The 20,294-nt window shown below is 36.4% G+C and overlaps 1 protein-coding gene across 4 annotated transcripts in view; it reads left to right on the top strand.

Moving 5' to 3' along the window:
- The window catches only part of RELN (reelin), a 527,544-nt gene that overhangs the window by 489,381 nt on the left and 17,869 nt on the right, over positions 1–20,294 (top strand). For all 4 annotated transcript variants that reach the window (XM_043872741.1, XM_043872740.1, XM_043872739.1 and 1 more), the window contains 9 exons: positions 1,153–1,346; positions 4,307–4,563; positions 7,983–8,137; positions 9,854–10,068; positions 12,207–12,384; positions 14,906–15,081; positions 15,231–15,337; positions 16,432–16,674; positions 17,253–17,428. In XM_043872741.1, the coding sequence (XP_043728676.1) occupies positions 1,153–1,346; positions 4,307–4,563; positions 7,983–8,137; positions 9,854–10,068; positions 12,207–12,384; positions 14,906–15,081; positions 15,231–15,337; positions 16,432–16,674; positions 17,253–17,428 (1,701 nt within the window). The remainder of the gene's footprint in view (positions 1–1,152; positions 1,347–4,306; positions 4,564–7,982; positions 8,138–9,853; positions 10,069–12,206; positions 12,385–14,905; positions 15,082–15,230; positions 15,338–16,431; positions 16,675–17,252; positions 17,429–20,294) is intronic.

Raw genomic sequence — 20,294 nt, 5'->3', positions numbered from 1 at the left:
AAATGAATTTCCACCCTGGGATAGAGAGCTTGCACAATGTCTTCCATCTGGATGATGTTCTAATTGAAAATTCCTGAGCTTGCAACAGATTTGGGATTTAAGGAGCCACAAATCTAGAAAATGAACTTTGCTGTTCCCTGAATTTATTAACAATAATTAATCCCTTATATAACTTACCCAAGCAAGAATAACTGTTAGTAATTTTTAGACATTTGTATTTATAGCAGATTATTTTGTGAATGACAGCAGCAATGTTAGAAAATTGCTTTGAGAAATTTTATAATCATTCTGCACTGCTGCCAAAGATGACTTGTTTAAAAGTAGAATTTCTCCAGTAGTATGATTAAAACCTTTCATAGGTAAATTTAATTTTTAAAAATTGCAAATTCACTGTCAGTTATTTGTTTCCCTACCACACCCTACCTCAGAGTTTGCATTTGTGCCAGTGAAGTGTACTAGTATTTTAACCCAAGAGTAGCAACAGAACATACAGCATACAGAATTTTTATAATCATCAACAGTGGTTAAGAATGCAATGTTCACAATACTGTTTCTTCTTTAGTATTAACTTAGATGGAACTCTAATACCTAGTTTTCCTCATAGTTTCACCTATTAATAAGAAACAACTACTTATCTATGTTAATGAATTAATATAGAAAATATTAAAAGCAACTGTAAAAGTTTAAAAAGCTTACAACTAGTATTGCTAATTATAGTTGTATTTTTGGACATCATTTTACAATTTCATATTAAAATAGTCATCTCAATGCACTATTTTGTTAATAGTCAATGCCTTTTTAAAAATCTAACATATACCTATAAATAACTAGAAATAGTTTAAGAAAAATATAGAATAGTTACTTTAATTCCAGCTCTCCTATTGCTTAGAAAAAACAAAAGAGAATCTCCTTAGAATACATTGCCCTTTGTAAGTTCTAATACTAAAATTTCAAAATTTAGCGTATGTTTGCTATGTACCTACTGTGTGCTAGAGGCCATACTAGAAGCTAGTATAGTAGGAGAAGTTATAAGAAAATCATCATTGCAGTGCTGTGTGAGCTGTATTACAAAGGAAAGGATGGAAGCCAGAGAACACCTGGAACCTGTCATGACGATTCCTTATCACCGTATTGTTGCGTTCTGCTTCTTAGGGCTGCAGTCGGCTATTGGTCACCGTGGATCTAAACCTCACGAATGCTGAGTTTATCCAGTTTTACTTCATGTATGGATGCCTGATCACACCAAACAACCGTAACCAAGGTGTTCTTTTAGAATACTCTGTCAATGGAGGCATTACCTGGAACCTACTAATGGAAATCTTCTATGACCAGTACAGTAAACCTGGGTTTGTATTCTGTTTTCTCTCTAATAACTAGTACGTTGAGCAACATTGCTTGCTAAGACCTGCCAGCAGTCTGTCACAGGGACCACAGGGAGACCTGAACCACACTCACCACTAGAGGGTGCCTCTGAGACAAACATGAGGATAAGGTTTCTGAGCTGGATAAACTACTGGTTTGGGTTTTTTTTATTTCAAGAACAACTAGTTGGTAAATTTTCAAATAGATAAATACACAATCACAGTGCCAGTAATGAATAGACTCACTACAAAAAACCATATATATTAATGAATATATAATTAAGGTCAACAACATTTTGGGAAAATGGAAACAAAAAACCAGTTTGTAAAAAAAAAAAACAAAAACCAGTTTGTTTGTTCACATAGTGTTCACTCCATTTTAGGAACTTGGAGGCTAGAAAATAAACACATTGCCTTCTGCAAAATAAACACAATAAAATGTAAATATCCTTAAGAAGCCTAGAGTCTATTTTTAAATTTCTTACTGAAAAATCCTGAATAAACACAGTGTATGTGTCATTTTTAAGAATATATTCTTGAAGGGCAAAAATACAATGTGACCAATTAGAAAAGCCAAAAGGTTAGTAAAAAAGAAAAGAACATTTAATAAAGTAGGAGGAGGAGAAGAATATGGAAGAGAAGGATGAGAGAGGAGAGAAAGAGAGAAGGTTGGAGGAAAGAGGAGATGGGAAGAGAAGGGAGAGATGGAATGATTGTGGCCCAGATAAGAGACAGAATAAAATGAGAAACCTAGATAATCCCTCAGTGCATGGCAAACCAGATACTAGCTAAAAATTAGGTAAAATGAAAGTAATCAGAATCTTGTAAATGATCATTGAAATTCAGTGTATCAGTCAAGAACAGGTTTAGCTGTGAATTACAGAAAACCTCAAATAACTTGGAAGTTTTTTTTCCCTTCTCTTAATATAAGCTAGATCCAAAAGGAAGCTGCCCAGAGCTGCTCCAGTGGCTTCACCAGGACTAGAGACCCAGGTTCCTGCTAGCTGGTACTTCTGCCACACTCTACACTTGACCTACATCTCATGGTTCAAAAGAACACGCATTCCAGCTCGCAAGCAAAAGGATGGGGCAAGAACGGTGTGCTGTCTGTCTTTAAAGACACTTCCTAACACTTGCCTACACTTCCTTTCGCATTCCAATAGCCAGAACTTTGTCGCACAGACACACCCAGATGCAAGGGAGTCTGGACATGTTGTCTTTATTCTGGCTGACTATTTGCCTCACTAAGAAGATGGGTTCCTAACATGAAGGGAGAATGGGACTATGGCAATTGAGGAAAGGCCAGCAGTCTCTGCCATAAACAAACATTTTAAATCCTGCACATGCATTAAAGTTGGACACCAATAAAGGATTACAAATGAAACTAAGTGGTACACATTGTAATAGTGCAAAAAAACTGTGCTCGCCTATTAGTAGAAGATGGTAGATGAGCCAAGTAAACTGTTTATGAAGAAAGTTATAGTGGTCTCACGTACGAGCTTCTGAACACTTATATACAGAGAGAAGGAAGTTATGTTTCTGTAGGGTAAAAGCATAACTGTCCAGTCCACTTTAGTTCTCTGAAGGAGAAACAAATTCACCAAGGTAGGAACAGTGGTCATAATTTATTTACACTTTCAACAGCCTTAGATAAATTTCCACTCCAAAGGTTTTTAAAATGTGGTCAAGGATTTTTCAGGAAAGAAAAATGAGAAGAAAGTCATTGCTCTAGGTAAAGCTGTGTGATTTTGTGTCCTTCCAGGAATGGATAGATTTCTGATATTACTAATACTTGCTAAAATATTAATTAAACATGCCAATTTAGTGGATAAAAATTATAAAAATATCTTACAAGGTAAGCATACAAAAAAAAAAAAAGAGGAAAGAGAAGGGCACACGTGAGCTTCAAAATTGAAATGCATGAGAAAATGAACTTCGAAAAAGATTATTTACCTAAAGACTCATAGTCTCCAAACTGCCAGTTACTACACAGGTGAGGGTCTAAGATTTACAGTCTCCACTTTCCTTCCCTGAGACCATGCTCCATTGAGCTGTCGTAACCCAAAGGGTATCAAAATGATGGACATGATCTTAAAAATGTATTTAAATTCCAAGTACTAGAAATGCAGCTAACAACATTGTAGCCTTGAATAGATTTTGACTGATCCCCGTCTAGAATACTACCTACTGTTCTGGTCATTATACTTCAAGGAAGACGTAAAGAGAGAAAAGGGGGTAAAAGAATCAACAAGGAGATACTGTGTAAGCAAAACTAAAATAACTAAACCTCTTCAGTGTGATGAAAACCAAAGGGTCATTTTTAAGCTCTTAGCTTAAGGGTTCTTCCCAGGATGAACTGGTGCTTGTTGGCCCTGTCCTCTAGTGCTGATACTAAGAGGCAGCCTTGGACTGTAAGGGAGTTAGATTGGCATGGATTAAAACGATGAGACTTTGCTGCCGTCTCCTGCATCTCCTGCGTTGACAGGTGGATTCTTTACCATTGTGCCTCCAGGGTGAACCCTGCAGTTTTCTGTTTGCCTAGGCCTCCTTCAGATCAGGAGGCATAGGGTATATACACTTTGGTAGACATAAACCAATATTGACGTAAGAGATGCATGTTTGATCCCTGGGTTGGGAAGATCCCTTGCAGAACGGCATGGCAACCCACTCCAGTATTCTTGCCTGGAGAATCCCATGGCCAGAGAAGCCTGGCGGGCTACAGTCCATGGGGTCACAGAGTCAGACACAACCAAAGCGACTTAGTACATATACACGAGACCATAAAATAAAGACAATTTATCATGGTTTTTAAAAATTATTTTAGCTAAAGTCCTCTCCTCATCTCCTATGTGCTGTGTAATGTCTTATGTCTGGATGCACATCCTTTTCTCCCATGAGACATTTGATACAACTTTTCCCCACCCTTACCATCATTTATTCTTCAGATTTGTGAATATCCTTCTCCCTCCTGATGCTAAAGAGATTGCTACTCGCTTCCGCTGGTGGCAGCCAAGACACGACGGCCTGGACCAGAACGACTGGGCCATTGACAACGTCCTCATCTCGGGCTCTGCCGACCAGAGGACCGTCATGCTGGACACCTTCAGCAGTGCCCCGGTGCCCCAGCACGAACGCTCGCCTGCAGATGCCGGCCCTGTGGGGAGAATTGCTTTCGACATGTTTATGGAGGACAAAACTGCAGGTAAATTTTCATTGATGTTAAATGAAAATCCATTTGAGTCTTTTCCAAAAAATGGAATGTGGAACCTTTTATACATTCTCAAGTGGTTACAGAAACAGTGAAAAGAGTGTCCCCTTTTCCTCTCTCAAACTTCCTGGTTTTACATTGTAACGAAACCTGTTCTTTCTTTCAAGCCAGCAAGCTTGTTTTAATAAACAGCATTCTGTAGTTTCACTAATAGGGTAATTTTCTCTGAGAAAATTTTTGTTTCTACATTTCTTGTTTTTTATTTTGGTTAGAAAGCCAGCGTTTTTTGGACATTCATTTTACTCTCCAAGGACAAGGATTTTGTTTAGCTGTACGTGCATTTGTGATGGCATTTCATGTTTCAGAAATATCCAGGGTCATGCTTTTGCTCTTCATTCTTAATAGGAGTATTGCAGTGGTCCTGGTGTACTGTCAAGGAGTTCTCCATGCTATTCTTACTTTTAATGCCTTGTTTTCATTTCATCACATTATTCTGGTCTCTTTTTTAAAGTGGGGTATTATATTAAGTATGTGACTTTATGATGCCACACACTTAGTTATACTGCATAAAACCTAAAGTGGTATCTTCAGGTAAAGTAGTAATGTTTAATTACATGTATTGTATCAATACAGCAAGTCATATGGAATAGATAGACTATACCACTATAGACTGATCAGACAGTGAGACTATGCCATACCCAACTCTGTGCTAGAATCTTACATAGAAAGAAGGATCCGGATGTATTTTACAGTAATGAGACTGATAAGAACCTTCCAGAGGAATGAAATCTATGCTGAAGACAGCTGAAATGTGGGGAATTTTGTAACTTAAAATGCTTAATTATTAATGTTTTAATGTAAAAGCAATACATGTTCAAAGTGTGAAATTAAGAAAATACAGAAAATCATGAAGATGAAAATCACCCGGAGGATAACCAACATCAATATTTTGTTATTTTTTTAGAGTCTTTTTCCTGTGCCTTTATATAATCATATTTTAAACTAAATTATAGTCTTATTTGTATTTTGTAGCCTGCTTGTTTTATTTAGAATTAAATCCTTATCATTTCCTCTTGTCCTTAAGTTTCTTTGAAAATATAATTTTAATAGCTAGAGTATTCCATTATAATTTTATCATCTTAACATTGAATATTTAGATTATTCTTATTAATTCATTGATTAGTATTTCACATGGACAATGGTATAATTGCAAACATTTAATGAAAATCACCCTTTTAAATGGAAAAAGCTTGAAATGTTCTTCACCACTATCAAGTAGTCTCTTTCAAGAAGATTATTGAGTAGACTTAACATAAATCTGATTTGGAACTTTGCTAAATTACTCATTTGTTTTCTCTATGTAATGATTTAGATAAGTGAGTTTATGATCAGAGAATAATTTAAGTGCAACTTCTATATGAATAAAAGCAAATACATGTTTTTTCAAGTACTGAAAATACTGATTTTTATTTTAGACTAATTTGTGATGTACTTTTAAGCTTATGCTTGTCTTGCAAAGACAGTGCTCCTAGAAAGTGTAATATCTACTCACAGAAGTAGTTTATAACACTGCAGAAGAGATTAGTGTTAGTTGATTAATGTAAGCCCTTTTTCAGGATCACAGCGTTCTAGCATATAATAAAATATTTACCAGAGAATAAACTCAGGATATTGTTACTGGAATTCAGATTTCTGTGCCTTTTGATTCTGGAGTCCTATACCTCTGCTGTAGGACTAAATGTAATTCCAAATCCAATGGAGTGAAAACTAACAGATAATGGCATTATGGTAACCGTTCGAGTCCTGGAGATGAAAATGCTTGTTCTACAGGCATATGTTAAGCTCAGACAAAATCAAAAGAACACAATACTGGTGAAAGCTGGATTCCAATTAAATTGTTTGGTCTCTTCTCTTATGAAGCCATCCAACTCTTTGCACAGTAACCCAGGCTTCCACTTGTACCTGTCCATCCCCACTGTAAATGCTGGAGCTAACCAGGAAACTGCCAGAGAAAAGCTGGGCCTGTGAAATCAAAGTGTATCATGAATTAGATGAAATGTATAGATAGGTTTAATTTCTAACCTTTCTGGGATAAAATCATGAAGTTAAAGCACCCCTTCCAAAAGAAAAAGCAAATTGTGAGGGACATGAATGTGTGGTGTGCATGTATGTGTGTATGCATGTGTATTTGAGAGAGTGGCACAATAAGATTACTCTGCACTGATCAAGTCATAATCTTGCTGCTTAAATTTTCGTTAGACTCTTAGAAGCTTTTTTAAAAATCACTTACTGAGGTATAATTGATGTACAAAAATCTGTAGGTATTTAATGTATACAACTTGATGAATTTGGATTTATGTATACACCTATGAGACGATCACCACAATAAAGGCCATAAATTTATCAATCATCTCTGAAACTTTCCTCCTGCTCTCCTCTTTTTTAATATTGATTTTTCCATTATGGTAAGCACACTTAACATTAAGATATCTCTTAGTAAATTTTTAAGTACGCAATACAGAATTGTTAACTATAGCCCCCATGTTGTACGATAGATTTCCAGAACTTATTCACCTTGCATTACTGAAACTTTGTGCCATTTGACTGACAAGTCCCCTTTTCCCCTTCCACTATTCTACTCTCTGGTTATAAGAGTTTGGCTATTACAGGTTTTTTCATTGCGCAGGCTGCTGCTGCTGCTAAGTCACTTCAGTCGTGTCCGACTCTGTGCAACCCCATAGACGGCAGCCCACCAGGCGCCCCCGTCCCTGGGATTCTCCAGGCAAGAACACTGGAGTGGGTTGCCATTTCCTTCTCCAATGCATGAAAGTGAAAAGTGAAAGTGAAGTCGCTCAGTTGTGTCCGACTCTGTGCAGCCCCATGGACTGCAGCCTACCAGGCTCCTCTGTCCATGGGATTTTCCAGGCAAGAGTACTGGAATGGGGTGCCATTGCCTTCATTGCACAGGAGACACTACCAAAATTTGAGTATAAATAGCTGACTCACTTCTCTATCATGTTACTGAAAATCTTCCTCTTTCTTTAGATTTGGCCTAAAAAGTTAAACACCTGTCAGGAAAACAAATAGATGTACATTTCCATTTGTTTTTCATTTGTAACACATAAAATGCATTCTTTTTTCCTAAATGTAGACTTCACTAGTTTAGAAAAAAAAAAAAGAATGTATGTGTTACAAATGAAAAACAAACTAGTATTGGACACTTGATATATCTCAGTCTCTCAGTATCTATGTTCCTAAAATGATGTGCTTATATTAGTGTTTTATCTGTAGATGGTATGTAATAAGAGAGATTACTACTTAAAATAATTATCGATCTTACCTAAAGTGAATATTTGCTTTAAGTATGTTTGTCATAAATCTGTCATTAAAATTTTTGCTTTTCTTTTTTTAAGTAAATGAGCACTGGCTATTCCATGATGATTGTACAGTAGAAAGATTCTGTGACTCCCCTGATGGTGTCATGATTTGTGGCAGTCATGATGGAAGAGAAGTATATGCGGTGACCCACGACCTGACCCCCACTGAAGGCTGGATCATGCAATTCAAGGTGAAAATGTTATTACCTTAACCATGTGTGTGTGCTAAGTCACTTCAGTCACGTCCGACTCTACTCCATGGACTGTAGCCCGCCAGGCTCCTCTGTCCGTGGGCTTCTCCAGACAAGAATACTGGAATGGGCTGCCATGGTATCCCTCCTTCTCCAGGTGACCTTCCCGACCCAGGGATCAGACCTGCATCTTTTATATCTCCTGCATTAGCAGGTGGGTTCTCTGCCACTAGGGCCACCTAGGAAGCCCAGTGTACAACAATCCACTGTAATTCTTCAAGATCCATCTGTCTTCTTTACAGACCAGATAGGTGAGCTGAAAGGAGATGTGACAGAAATCACAAGCCCCATGATCTTAACTATATAAACAGTCATATACAAATAATATAGAAATGAAAAAAAAAATTGTAGAGACAATGATCATACAATCTTTTATTGACTTAATACATACATTGAAAACTATTAACAAAATTTAATATTAAGATAATATACATCCCAAGTATATATAACTTAATGATTAAAAGTATTTTATTTTTTAACTATTTCAAGGTGAACTTGTGCTGTGTGCTATGCTTAGTTGCTCAGTTGTGTCCATCTCTTTGCGACCCCATGGACTGTAGCCTGCCAGGCTCCTCTGTCCATGGGGATTCTCCAGACAAGAATACTGGAGTGTGTTGCCATGCCCTCCTCCAGGGGATCTTCCCAACCCAGTGATCAAACCCAGGTCTCCAGCATTACAGGCAGATTCTTTATCATCTGAGCCACCAGGAAAGCACAAGAATACTGGAATGGGCAGCCTATCCCTTCTCTAGGGGATCTTCCAGATCCAGGAATTGAAGTGGGGTCGCCTGTATTACAGGTGGATTCTTTACTGGCTGAGCTACCAGGGAAGCCCTAAGATGAACTTAAATAAGATTTAATGTGCTTCTGACATTAAATATTAATAGAGAAAAATATTGATAATAAAATGTATAAAACTGATTTCAATTCCCTGAGTTTAAATCATTATATGATGTAGGCATTCTTTTCCTTTAAGAGAAGATTGTGGTTATATCTACTTTTTTAATAAAAACATTTCAGTGTTTCTGAAGAAAGAAAATTATAGAAAACAAAGGCATGATTAGCATTAATGCCAACATCAATTTTAGCTAAGATCTTATGTCAACCAATTTATTCATTCCCACTGTATTAGCAACAAATGTTGCATTATGACTGTCTCCATCAACAAAGAATGCTGTGTGTTATCAAAAGTACCCTCTGTGATTACTTCACTGCATCTTACTTGCAGTTGAAAGTGATTTATTGAGAGTCATAAATTGTATAACAAAACAGTAAACTTGGTAAAGCTGTTAGCAATCCTTCTTGGTCCAGCATTCTGCCAAACAGAAGTGCCAGACCATTAGCACAACAAATAACAATTTGTAAGAGTGGGCCCAGGCCTTCCAAGGCAATCAGCCAGCAATTGCAGAAGCACAGCTTTCAGCTTCTCTCCAAACTCCCCGCACAATATATTTGGCACTTTCTATAATTTGTCACCTAGGGCAACCATGTCAACTCCACCATTCATCAGCACAGCAGATAAGGAACCTGAAAAGAAACGGATGTGTTGCAGTGTCTGTCAGATAATCAGCAGCTTTCTTACCACCCAGTCCTTAGAGCAGAAGCATGCAATATGATTTTAACACCTTAATGATCTTGCATCTCTCTGTTTACTAGATCTCTGTTGGATGTAAAGTGTCTGAAAAAGTCACCCAGAATCAAATTCATGTTCAGTACTCTACAGACTTTGGTGTGAGCTGGAATTATCTGGTTCCTCAGTGCTTACCTGCAGATGCAAAATGCTCTGGAAGCGTTTCTCAACCATCTGTATTCTTTCCAACCAAAGGGTGGAAAAGGATCACCTACCCACTTCCTGAAAGCTTAGTTGGAAAGTAAGTAGAAAATTAAAACCTGGTTCTAAGCATTCAGAAGTGGATTTAGACACTGTGGTCAGCCTGAAAGTACTGTGTAATTGTTGGTAAAATGCTCTCTTCCTCCCTAACTCTAAAGTTCACTCATTAGTGACCTCCACGATAAACTAATTTAAGAAGACCTCAAGATGTAATCCTCAGACTTGTCAAGATAGGCCCTGACAGGCTCTTCCATTTGAGCAATAGTGATGGCCTTGGAGCCAGTTGAAAAGGTATTTGTTACCTTATGGACCTTGTAAATTGTGCTTTCCACATTGGTCCCTTGTCAATCCATGATAGATGGAGCCAAGAGAAAACCTAACTTATCATGCTCTTGATACTTGTACAAATCCTAACTCTCCATGCTGTTTGTATAAACGTAGTTTGTAGGTTTCATTTTTTTTCTTATCAAAGTATTATGTTCTGCACCTGCAGTGGAAAGTAATTAGCCTAGACAGTCGTGAGCCAATACTTCTGAAAAGTATGCCGTGAGCCAATACTTCTGAAAAGTATGTGGGTAAGTTAATTTAGGCAATTACAAAGAAATTCCCTTCAACTGTAAAATTAGGGGAAAAGATACATTGAAGAAAATGATAGTTATACTTCTACCATATGTCACAGTTTCTGGCTAAATGAAGAACCTTTTGTGAAACAGATTCAAGATATATGACCAGAACACACAGAGCCTTTGAATAAGGTACTTACAAAAGGCAAAAAAAGTCGCATAGAGATTGTTTATTGCATGATCACTCACAGTTTTCTGGAACAAATCTAAAAGGCTTAGTCAGTTAACATGCTAGATAGCAATCAGTATACTTTCAGCTGCAGGTAACAGAAAATTCCATTCAAATTAAAATTACATTTGGCTCAATTGAAAGTGAAATATATTATCTGTATAATGAAAAAAATCCAAAGGTAAGTGGACTCTAGGATTGGTTGGTTGACAAGGTCAACAGTGTCTTCAAGGACATTATTATTTCTTACTCTCTTACTCTTATTCTTTGCTCCACTCTCCACACATGGATGTCACACTCAGTCTTCAGACTAGTTTCCTTTGTGAACATAGATGTCTCCCAGAAAGCTGGAGCACAGTGCATCCTTACCTATGTCCAATGGAAGAGAAAGAGAGTTGCTTTTCTTTCCAGCAAGGCTGGAGCAAGTACCTCTTTGCATCTCACTGGTACAAATTAGTTCAAGAATGTCCATTCCTTACTCCATCAACAGTTAGGGAAATTATATTATCATTCTCATATGACTCATCTGGGCTGACGTGGGTGCTGGAGAGCCACCATACCCTCATTGCCTCATTTGCCCCTCTTGTTCTCACTCTCTTTTTTTATAATGAGGTATATAGTTTACAGTCAGTAAAATGAACACATTTTGATTGCTCCTCATGATTTCTTCCCATTGTATAATACATGTAACCACCAGAAACAAGATACAGAATGTTTATATCTTCCCAGGATGTTCCCTCATGTACTCTGAACTCTTTCCACCAAAAAAGGGTGGAATATATTAATATAAGGTTAATTATGACACTTCTATTTTCCCCAGAGGACAGAGAAGAGCAATGATAAAACTAAAATCTCAGGGAAATTTTCCTTTAATATAACCCTTCAAAATTGTTTTCTAATTAGCATAGTTACTCTGAGAATAGGGGATTCAGAAGCTGCTGTTTCCCAACCACCTGAAGGCCATGTGTATGCTGACAAGGCGCTGTCAAAGGAGTGATTTACCTTCTGTACAATTTCAGAAATACAGTTAATGAATCTAAATTGCATTGCAGCCACTGGACTCCAGTTCATAAGTTGATTTTTAATAGTTACAGATTTGCGTTTTAAAATGTTCCTTTTGCTTGACATAGAGGTTCCACTGTATTTTCATTTTGTTTTACAAGTTTACTCACATATTTTAAAATTGTAAGTTGAACTGGCTTTAAACTTACATTACTAGAAATAGAAAGATAATGATGGTCCAAAAACATCTTTTATTAACCCATTTCATCTTGTCAGAATGGTTTAAATGTTTTCTCTCTTGAATACTGAATGTACATGCAGGAATATGGACCTGAATAAAGTTAACTTTTGTTCTTCACTCCTTTGCTCTTGTGTTGCCAATAGTCCAGTAAGGTTTCGGTTCTACCAGAAGCACTCAGATATGCAGTGGGCAATTGACAATTTCTACCTGGGCCCTGAATGCTTGGACAACTGCAGAGGCCATGGAGATTGCTTAAAGGAACAGTGCATCTGTGATCCGGGATACTCTGGGCCAAACTGCTACTTGACTCACACTCTGAAGGTAAAGTTAAAGCCCCTGAAGAAAATATGTATCCTCATTCCAGATCGTGCATTAAGAGCCAACTTAAGAGTGAGACTAATAATTTATAACCATGTTCTTTGGGGTTCCCAGGAAATAAATCCTTTGGACAGAATATCAAATATATATATATAGGGTTTATTAAATACAAGAATATTAGGACCAAGTGCTAGTATGTTTTACCCACTAAATAATATAAACGCAGTCTGTATGGATTAAAGAACATACTCTGTTTTTTTGGGTTTTATAGAGCAGACTATTAAAGTCAATATTAAACCTTCCTTAATTCACTTTTTTCAGTAGATGTACTATTTAAATTAGGAGGGTACTGTTGTTGTTATGAAATAAAGCAAATAATATTGATACATTATCACACACACAAAAAACAAGTTTTCAAAAAGGCAGAAACGGCACCAGAATTTTTGTTCAGAAAGTGTTCTGATTTGTTGACTGCTGAAATGTGGTTGTGTATTAAATAATAATAGAGAGATTAGTCTTGGAAATTTTAGCTATTATATAATTATTCAACATGCAAAGTAAATACAGTTGCTCAACACTGTTGCTATATATATACATATATATATATATACACACACTGTGTTTCTGTAAATAAATATACTGTATTTATCTTACAATAACAGAAAAATGACTAAGTTAAAAAAAAGTACAAGTGATTGAAATTGAGTGTATAAGTGACAAACAATGTAAATAAAACCTGTCATTTTGTGACTTCCCTGGTTGTCCAGTGGTTAAGAATATGCCTTCCAATGCAGGGGATGCAGTTTTGATCCCTGGTCAGGGAACTAAGATCCCACATGCCACAGGGAACTAAGCCCATGCTCCACAATTACTAAGCCCACGAACTTCAATTAGAGAGAAGCCCATGAGCTGCAACTAAGACCCAAGCAGCCAAAAATAAATACATTTTTTAAAAAACTGTGATTTTTTTCTACAATACTTCAACAACTTTGGAACTAATAGATTAAAAACATAAAATTGGAGCAATACTCACTTGTATCTGAAGCTGTTAGTTTGTATGTTATCAAATGAGATTATAACATGAGAAAGGTAGCCACAGGTAATAAATAAATTTTTTGATATAGAGTCTTTAGTGAACATTTAAATTCCATTAGCATTCTTCAGTTGGATAAGAAATAAGAAATTGTAGAAATCTATATTATGAACCCTGAATCAGATATTTCTAATGAGAGTTTAACATGATTACCAAAGCATGTCTTCTGACTCTTGTGTTCTCACATATAAACCTCCAGTTATAAATTGCACTTATTTGCTAACATCAGTGAGGTAAGGTAAGGCTAACATGTTGACCACATGTCTTTAACTATGGAGTTGATTATGTTCCAAATTTGAAGACGGTCTATCTAAACCATCTGAACCATATAATAAGATAGCAACTAGACAACCTACCTAAGACGTGAAAAGGTATACAGTTTTTCTGTAAACAGCTACTACAGTTGCAACTATGACATATAGTTTTCATGACATATTTCTATCACTAAAAAAACAAAAAGGAAAATGAAAAAAAAACCTGCCTCAACCTAATGCAAAACTGTATTATGGGCAAAAAGAATGTCCTCTGGACAAAATGAATAGAAAATCAAGATCTTGACTATGATATGAGGAAATGAAATAATTGAACATAAAATTAGCCATAATGAACCCTAATATTTTATTTATCTATTCTGTTTTGGAAATAGACTATTCCTGGTTGGTGGTCCTTTTTAGTCAGAGGATAAACTGGAGACTCAGGGGAAATATTTTATTCTAGATTTTTGAGTTCTTCTCCCTATCATCCAGAATCTTGGCCCTGACAAACATGTGAAAAGTCCTTTAAATTGCCTTCCAAGATTGTTTTCTTTTGACTTCATACAGAAAGGTTTGGTTTCAAATGTCCCTGCCTAACCAAATAGACATTTTAAGTTTGTTCTGTGTTGGAAGCTGAAGGGTCCTTGGTTCCTAAAACAGTCTCCAAGGTGCAGGGAGTGGAGGGGGCACATATTTCCAGGGAGAATAAGACAGTCAGGGAATACTGGGACAGGGGCAAGTGCTAAAACATCTGTCTTATCTTATTCCTTTAATTTTTTTAAATTTTTGTTCCTGTTTTCATAATATCATAATAAATTACAAGATTACTTTCCGTAATATATAAATAAATATTTTGAGAGTATATGCTTAAGTGAGTTTTTACAAATAGGAGTATTACTAAACTCAACTTTACAATTGTTCTATTCTAAGATTCTTTCTAGATTTTAAATTCCAATAATTAAGCATTATTTAGGCAGTTTAAATGATTGTCAATAGATGATGGACAAGAATATTGTGGATGTATCGTGTTGGGTTTCTTTTATTATCTTTCAGAAAAGCATTTGAAATCAGCTCTAATTTTTTAAGGTCCAAGATGTAACTTTGTATTTTCTTAATTATTCCATAAGTATTCTTTGAAGTTTTTACTTTTAAAGACATACCACTTACTTTTTTCCAGACTTTTCTGAAGGAACGCTTTGACAGTGAAGAAATCAAGCCTGATTTATGGATGTCCTTGGAAGGTGGAAGTACTTGTACTGAGTGTGGGATTCTTGCAGAGGACACTGCACTCTATTTTGGGGGATCCACAGTGAGACAAGCTATTACTCAAGATTTGGACCTCAGAGGGGCAAAGTAAGCCGATTTTTTTGTTATCTTTGTTACAACTTAGCAAACTGGCCCCCAAACAAGAACACACCTATGAAAGAAGTTGTTATCCAGGGCTTGAGTAGATAATTTGTTCTAACTATCTGTTCTGATGGCTAATTTGTGCTTGCATTCAGATTCCTGCAGTACTGGGGGCGCATTGGTAGTGAGAACAACATGACCTCCTGCCATCGGCCCATCTGCCGGAAGGAAGGCGTGCTGTTGGACTACTCTACAGACGGAGGCACGTTTCAGGGGTGAAAGCCATGCCTTGCAGCGGATTCCCAAATTCCATCCATTGCCCCTCAGAAAAGTCTCCGCAAAACTTTGCTGACCTGGCAATACAAATAGTGAAAGTCACAAAGAGAAAGCTATAGATCTTGGTTGCATTCCACCCATTACACAGTCTATATTTGTAATTTCTGTGTTGTACAAAATCTACACAAAAAGGGAAAAGAGAGAAATCACATTAAAAAAAAAAACTCCAAGCTTATGAGTAAAGACAGTAATCACGAAGCATAGCTGAAGCTTGATTATAAATGATACAAATAAGAAATAAATTTTTGCATAGTCTTCCAGGTAAAAGATAATTTTAAAAACATTTTAAAGTGTTTTAAAAAGCTTTTGTGTGAACAAGCATATAATAAATGGTATAGAAAATCTATAAGAAAGCATTAGTAGTTGTGGAAAACTGTAGTCAATTTGTGAGTCTGTCACACACTATTTTAACAAGATTTTGTTTTGTTATTTTGAAGTAGCTAGAACCAGACCAGTAGTACCATGAGGTTTTCAGAAAATCAGCATTAAGGGATAGGTATCATTCTTAATAACTGGCAGATAAATAGATGACCCTACCTTAAAAGTATTTTAGGAATTCAAAGGTGTTTTCTTAAGTAATTTAAACATTCCACCTACTGTCTTATCAGTTGATGAGAGAAGCTTCATATTCGTCCAACAAATCACAAATTGCATAGAATTATAATCGCTATATTTTAAAATACTAGGAGTATCTTATCTAGAAAGATTTAAAACACTGGTGTTTCTCATTATTTATGAGAAATAATGCATATTGGAATCAAGAACAAAACTTTAGAAGCTGAAAATATTTAATTTTTACCTTGGTATTTTTATTTTTGCCCAAGTATTTCTAAATACCCTTCCCCTTATATCCTCAGTCTCATTTTGAAACAGTGTGTGAATACTTACGTTAAAGTCAGTGAAATCAGTTCTCATTATCTGGCTGAAGATCTCTTTGGAGAACTTGCTGTAACTGCAATATATTGGTTGTTTGTTGTGTTTTTTTCAGTATGTTACTATGTTGGTATATTTGTTTTATAGGAATTACTTGGTCTTTGCTCCATGAGATGGATTATCAGAAATACATTTCAGTCAGACATGACTACATACTTCTTCCCGAGGAGGCTCTTACCAACACAACTCGACTTCGCTGGTGGCAGCCTTTTGTGATCAGCAATGGACTCGTGGTCTCTGGGGTAGAGCGTGCTCAGTGGGCACTAGACAACATTTTGATTGGTGGAGCAGAAATCAATCCCAGTCAACTGGTTGACACTTTTGATGATGGTAAGAAATAAGACATTGAGCAATCCTCCCTGTGTATCTTTTGTCTGCTTATGTCTTTACATGAATTGCTACATGAAAAGCATTTAGATGAGTGCCTACCGTATATTTACTGATCAACGAATGTTAGCTATTATTTTGTCTAATAGTTTATACATCTTCAAGATTGACTGCTTGTTGAAATGTCAACAAAGAATTTAATAAATCCCATTAAAGACACAATGTCTTGCTCTAAATATAATTTGAAATTTCAGCAGCCCCAAATAATTTCAGTTTCTCTAAGAATTTCTATACTGCAGAGATACATATTTTATTGGTTTGCAAGTATTCCAGGAAAAATCTTGCAATAGTAAAAGTTACCCAGACTAGCAATTATATTTTAAAAGTTGGGTAATCATTGTACTAACATTTAATAATCTTTTCTAGATTTGATTGCTTATATATTATACCAATTAAAGAAAATAAAAATCAATCTTAAAGGGTAAGCAAAGAGCTAGAGCATAGACATTCAAGTAGTTCAACAATAAACCAATTAATTTAAGAGAATAACATGCCATATTACTTCCAATTTATCTTAACAGAAGGCACCTCCCATGAAGAAAACTGGAGTTTTTACCCTAATGCTGTGAGGACAGCAGGATTCTGTGGCAACCCATCCTTCCACCTCTACTGGCCAAATAAAAAGAAGGACAAGACTCACAATGCACTCTCCTCCAGAGAACTCATTATACAGCCAGGATATATGATGCAGTTTAAAGTAAGGGGAAGCGGCTCCTCCAGGCAGTCTGGTGTTAGATTTGGGGGAGGGAGTACAGAGAGAAAGCTTATTTGAACAACTATAAGGAAATGATTGATTGCATTCATTAAAAGAGACTTTATTTTATGAATAAAAGAAGTTATCTTTCACAAAGGCCTTTACCTTGTAGGATTATTTGAACACAGATATATTGAGACATAGCAGGACATGCAACTATATCTCAGATATGTAATCTTGACTTCACTTTTACAAACCTTGGAAATAAAAAGATCAAGTAGGTGCCTTTGTCTATCTCTTTCTTTGTCTCTATCCCTTTCTGTCTCTCTTTCTCTCCCACTAATTTCTCTACCACTTTATCTTTATGCCTATCTCATACATCAAGCTTTGCTTCTTTATATGTCCTTTTTCATGATATCTTTCCATTTTTCTTTTCTCTCTGACATCCAAACAGCAAACCTGTACATTAGCCCAACTGAAACCTCCCAAATCCTCAAAGATTTGAAAAGGACTCTCACTTCTTATTAATAAATGCATATTTTACTCATATAGAAAAATGGAAGAGAAGGCCTAGGAGGTAATTAGTAGACAAATTAGAGAGAAAGATAAAGCACTATCAATTAATGTCTTATTGCAGAAAACACTAAAAAGGGACATTACAGAAATGCAGTTTATTACTGGGTCATTTTAAAGAGACAGATCAGTTGTTCTAATGCCCTTATTTAAAAAGACGTGCTACAATGACAGCTGACAGAAAGAATCCTTATTAGCATAAATAAAAATGTGTTCATAGCTGGGAGAAGGGGGAAATGGGGAGTTAATGTGTATAGGGCTTCAGTTTTGTAAGAAGAATTTCCAAGTTGAAGAAAAAAGGCAAATTTTCTGTTTTCCTCAGCTTTGTAATAAACTCTCCTTCAGAGACTGGAGGGTGAGGCAAGCACCACCAAATGCTGCCACCCCCTCAGGACCGTCCTTACCTTAGTGACATGAAGGACGCACAGAGTCACATCCAGAATTACACTACCCCTAATTCAGAGCCACGGCCCTTAAGAGTGAAGGCTTTTCCTCTCTCAGGCCTGCATCACACTCATATTTTTGATTAATTTTGGTTGGGGCCTCCTCTTTTGTTGCTTCTATCAACCCAGAACTGCAGAGACTGAAATTTTCTTCCCTAGCCAAGTCAATTTGTTTCTTTTAAAACAGAGGAAAAAAAAAAAAAAAAAAACTTGTCCCCAGAAATTTAAGAATTAAAGTGTCACTAAATCTGCATCTTTAAAGTCACCATAGACTTTCTGAACACCACATGCAACACCTTTCACCCATTCCTCGTTTTTCATTTTCTCTGTACTATTTGGCACTCTTGTTCTTGTCTTCTCCAGCTGGTGAAATTCTCTTTCCCCTCAGTTTCTGGGTTCTCTGCTGCTTCTCCTCTTACCTGCTTAATAGCTACGTCTATCTCCTTTTTGGCTCTTCTTCCCTCAACCCTCTAAATATCAGCATTTCTTAGTACTTCTCCCAGGCTTTCTTCTCTCTTCATAGACATTCTCACTATTGAGAACTTCATTCACCCTCTGTCTTGAAGTATCATATCTTTAAGAGCAATTCCAAGATTTGCATATCCAACCTTGACTGGCTCATCAACATTTAATTCTGTACTTTTAATCACCTGTGTACTTTTCTGCACCTTTAAATTACTGGCACCTCAACTCAACATGTTTAATAGTGAACTTCCTATCTTCCCACTTCTGCCAACTCCTCTCTCTGATTTTCCTATTTCTCTTGATGGCATTGCCTCTCACTTATTCACCAGCTCTAAATTTTAATTTAGTCTTTGATTTATCATTTTTCATATCTAATTAGTTACTCCATCTTTTTAATTCTAATTCCCTGTATTCCTGGCACCCATAGCATCTCCTCTCTCTGCACTGTCACCACCTTCATTCTGGCCCTCATTAAATCAGTAATCCACTGAGTAGTCTTCTCCTGTCGAATCTCTCTCCACTTCACGTGTTTTCAGCAGCACAGATTGATCCTTACAAAGTACAGCTTTGATACATCATTCTACTGCTCATAAACCCTTAATGACTCCCCATTGCCTACCATATTAAGCTCAAACACCTTTGACTACAACTCATGCTCTGCCAAACTCAACCGATCTTTCCAGCCTTCTCTACCAATGTTCTACACTTAAACCAAAACGCATTAACCACACGCTATGCTCTAGACATGCCACAGTGCTTTCCCCCTGCATGTCTGCTCACAGTCCTTCCACCTAAACATCTTTGTCCTATCTCTACCTCTGAGACTCTTCCCATCCTTCAGGGACAGCTCACATGCACTCTCATTGATGAATTCTTTTCTTTTTTTAATTGAAATATATTTGACATATGGCACTGTGTAAATTTAAGTCATACAACATGTTGATTTGATACATTTATATATTATAATACAGTTGCCACAATAGTGGTAGTTAGCACCTGTATCACATCACATAATTATTATATCTGTTTGTAGCTGGAATAATTCAGCTCTCCAACTTCTGAAGAATTATTTTCTCACCCACTTAATCAGATTCAACCTCTCCTTCCTATGAAGCACCAAAGCATTTTATATATTTCTGGTTTCCATTTCCACTGCTGGAATACACATTGTATTCTCTCTCTGAAACCACAGTTGTTTTATGAATAAGCATATTGTATGAAGTTTATAGCACCAACCTTCCCTGGTGTCAGCACTGAAACAGGACTTGTTGATTGAGTAGATGATTAGAACTTAAATTTGAACCACCACGTCTTCACAGCATTTATGCACTGTTGATGATTCAAGCATTTAATTGCACATGATATGGAATACTTTTATCTACATGGAA

Source organism: Cervus elaphus, chromosome 18 (assembly GCF_910594005.1).
Source record: "Cervus elaphus chromosome 18, mCerEla1.1, whole genome shotgun sequence".
In the NCBI taxonomy this organism is placed as follows: Eukaryota; Metazoa; Chordata; class Mammalia; order Artiodactyla; family Cervidae; genus Cervus; species Cervus elaphus.
Note: the sequence above shows the minus strand (reverse complement) of the source record. Positions and strands in the feature narration are given on the sequence as shown.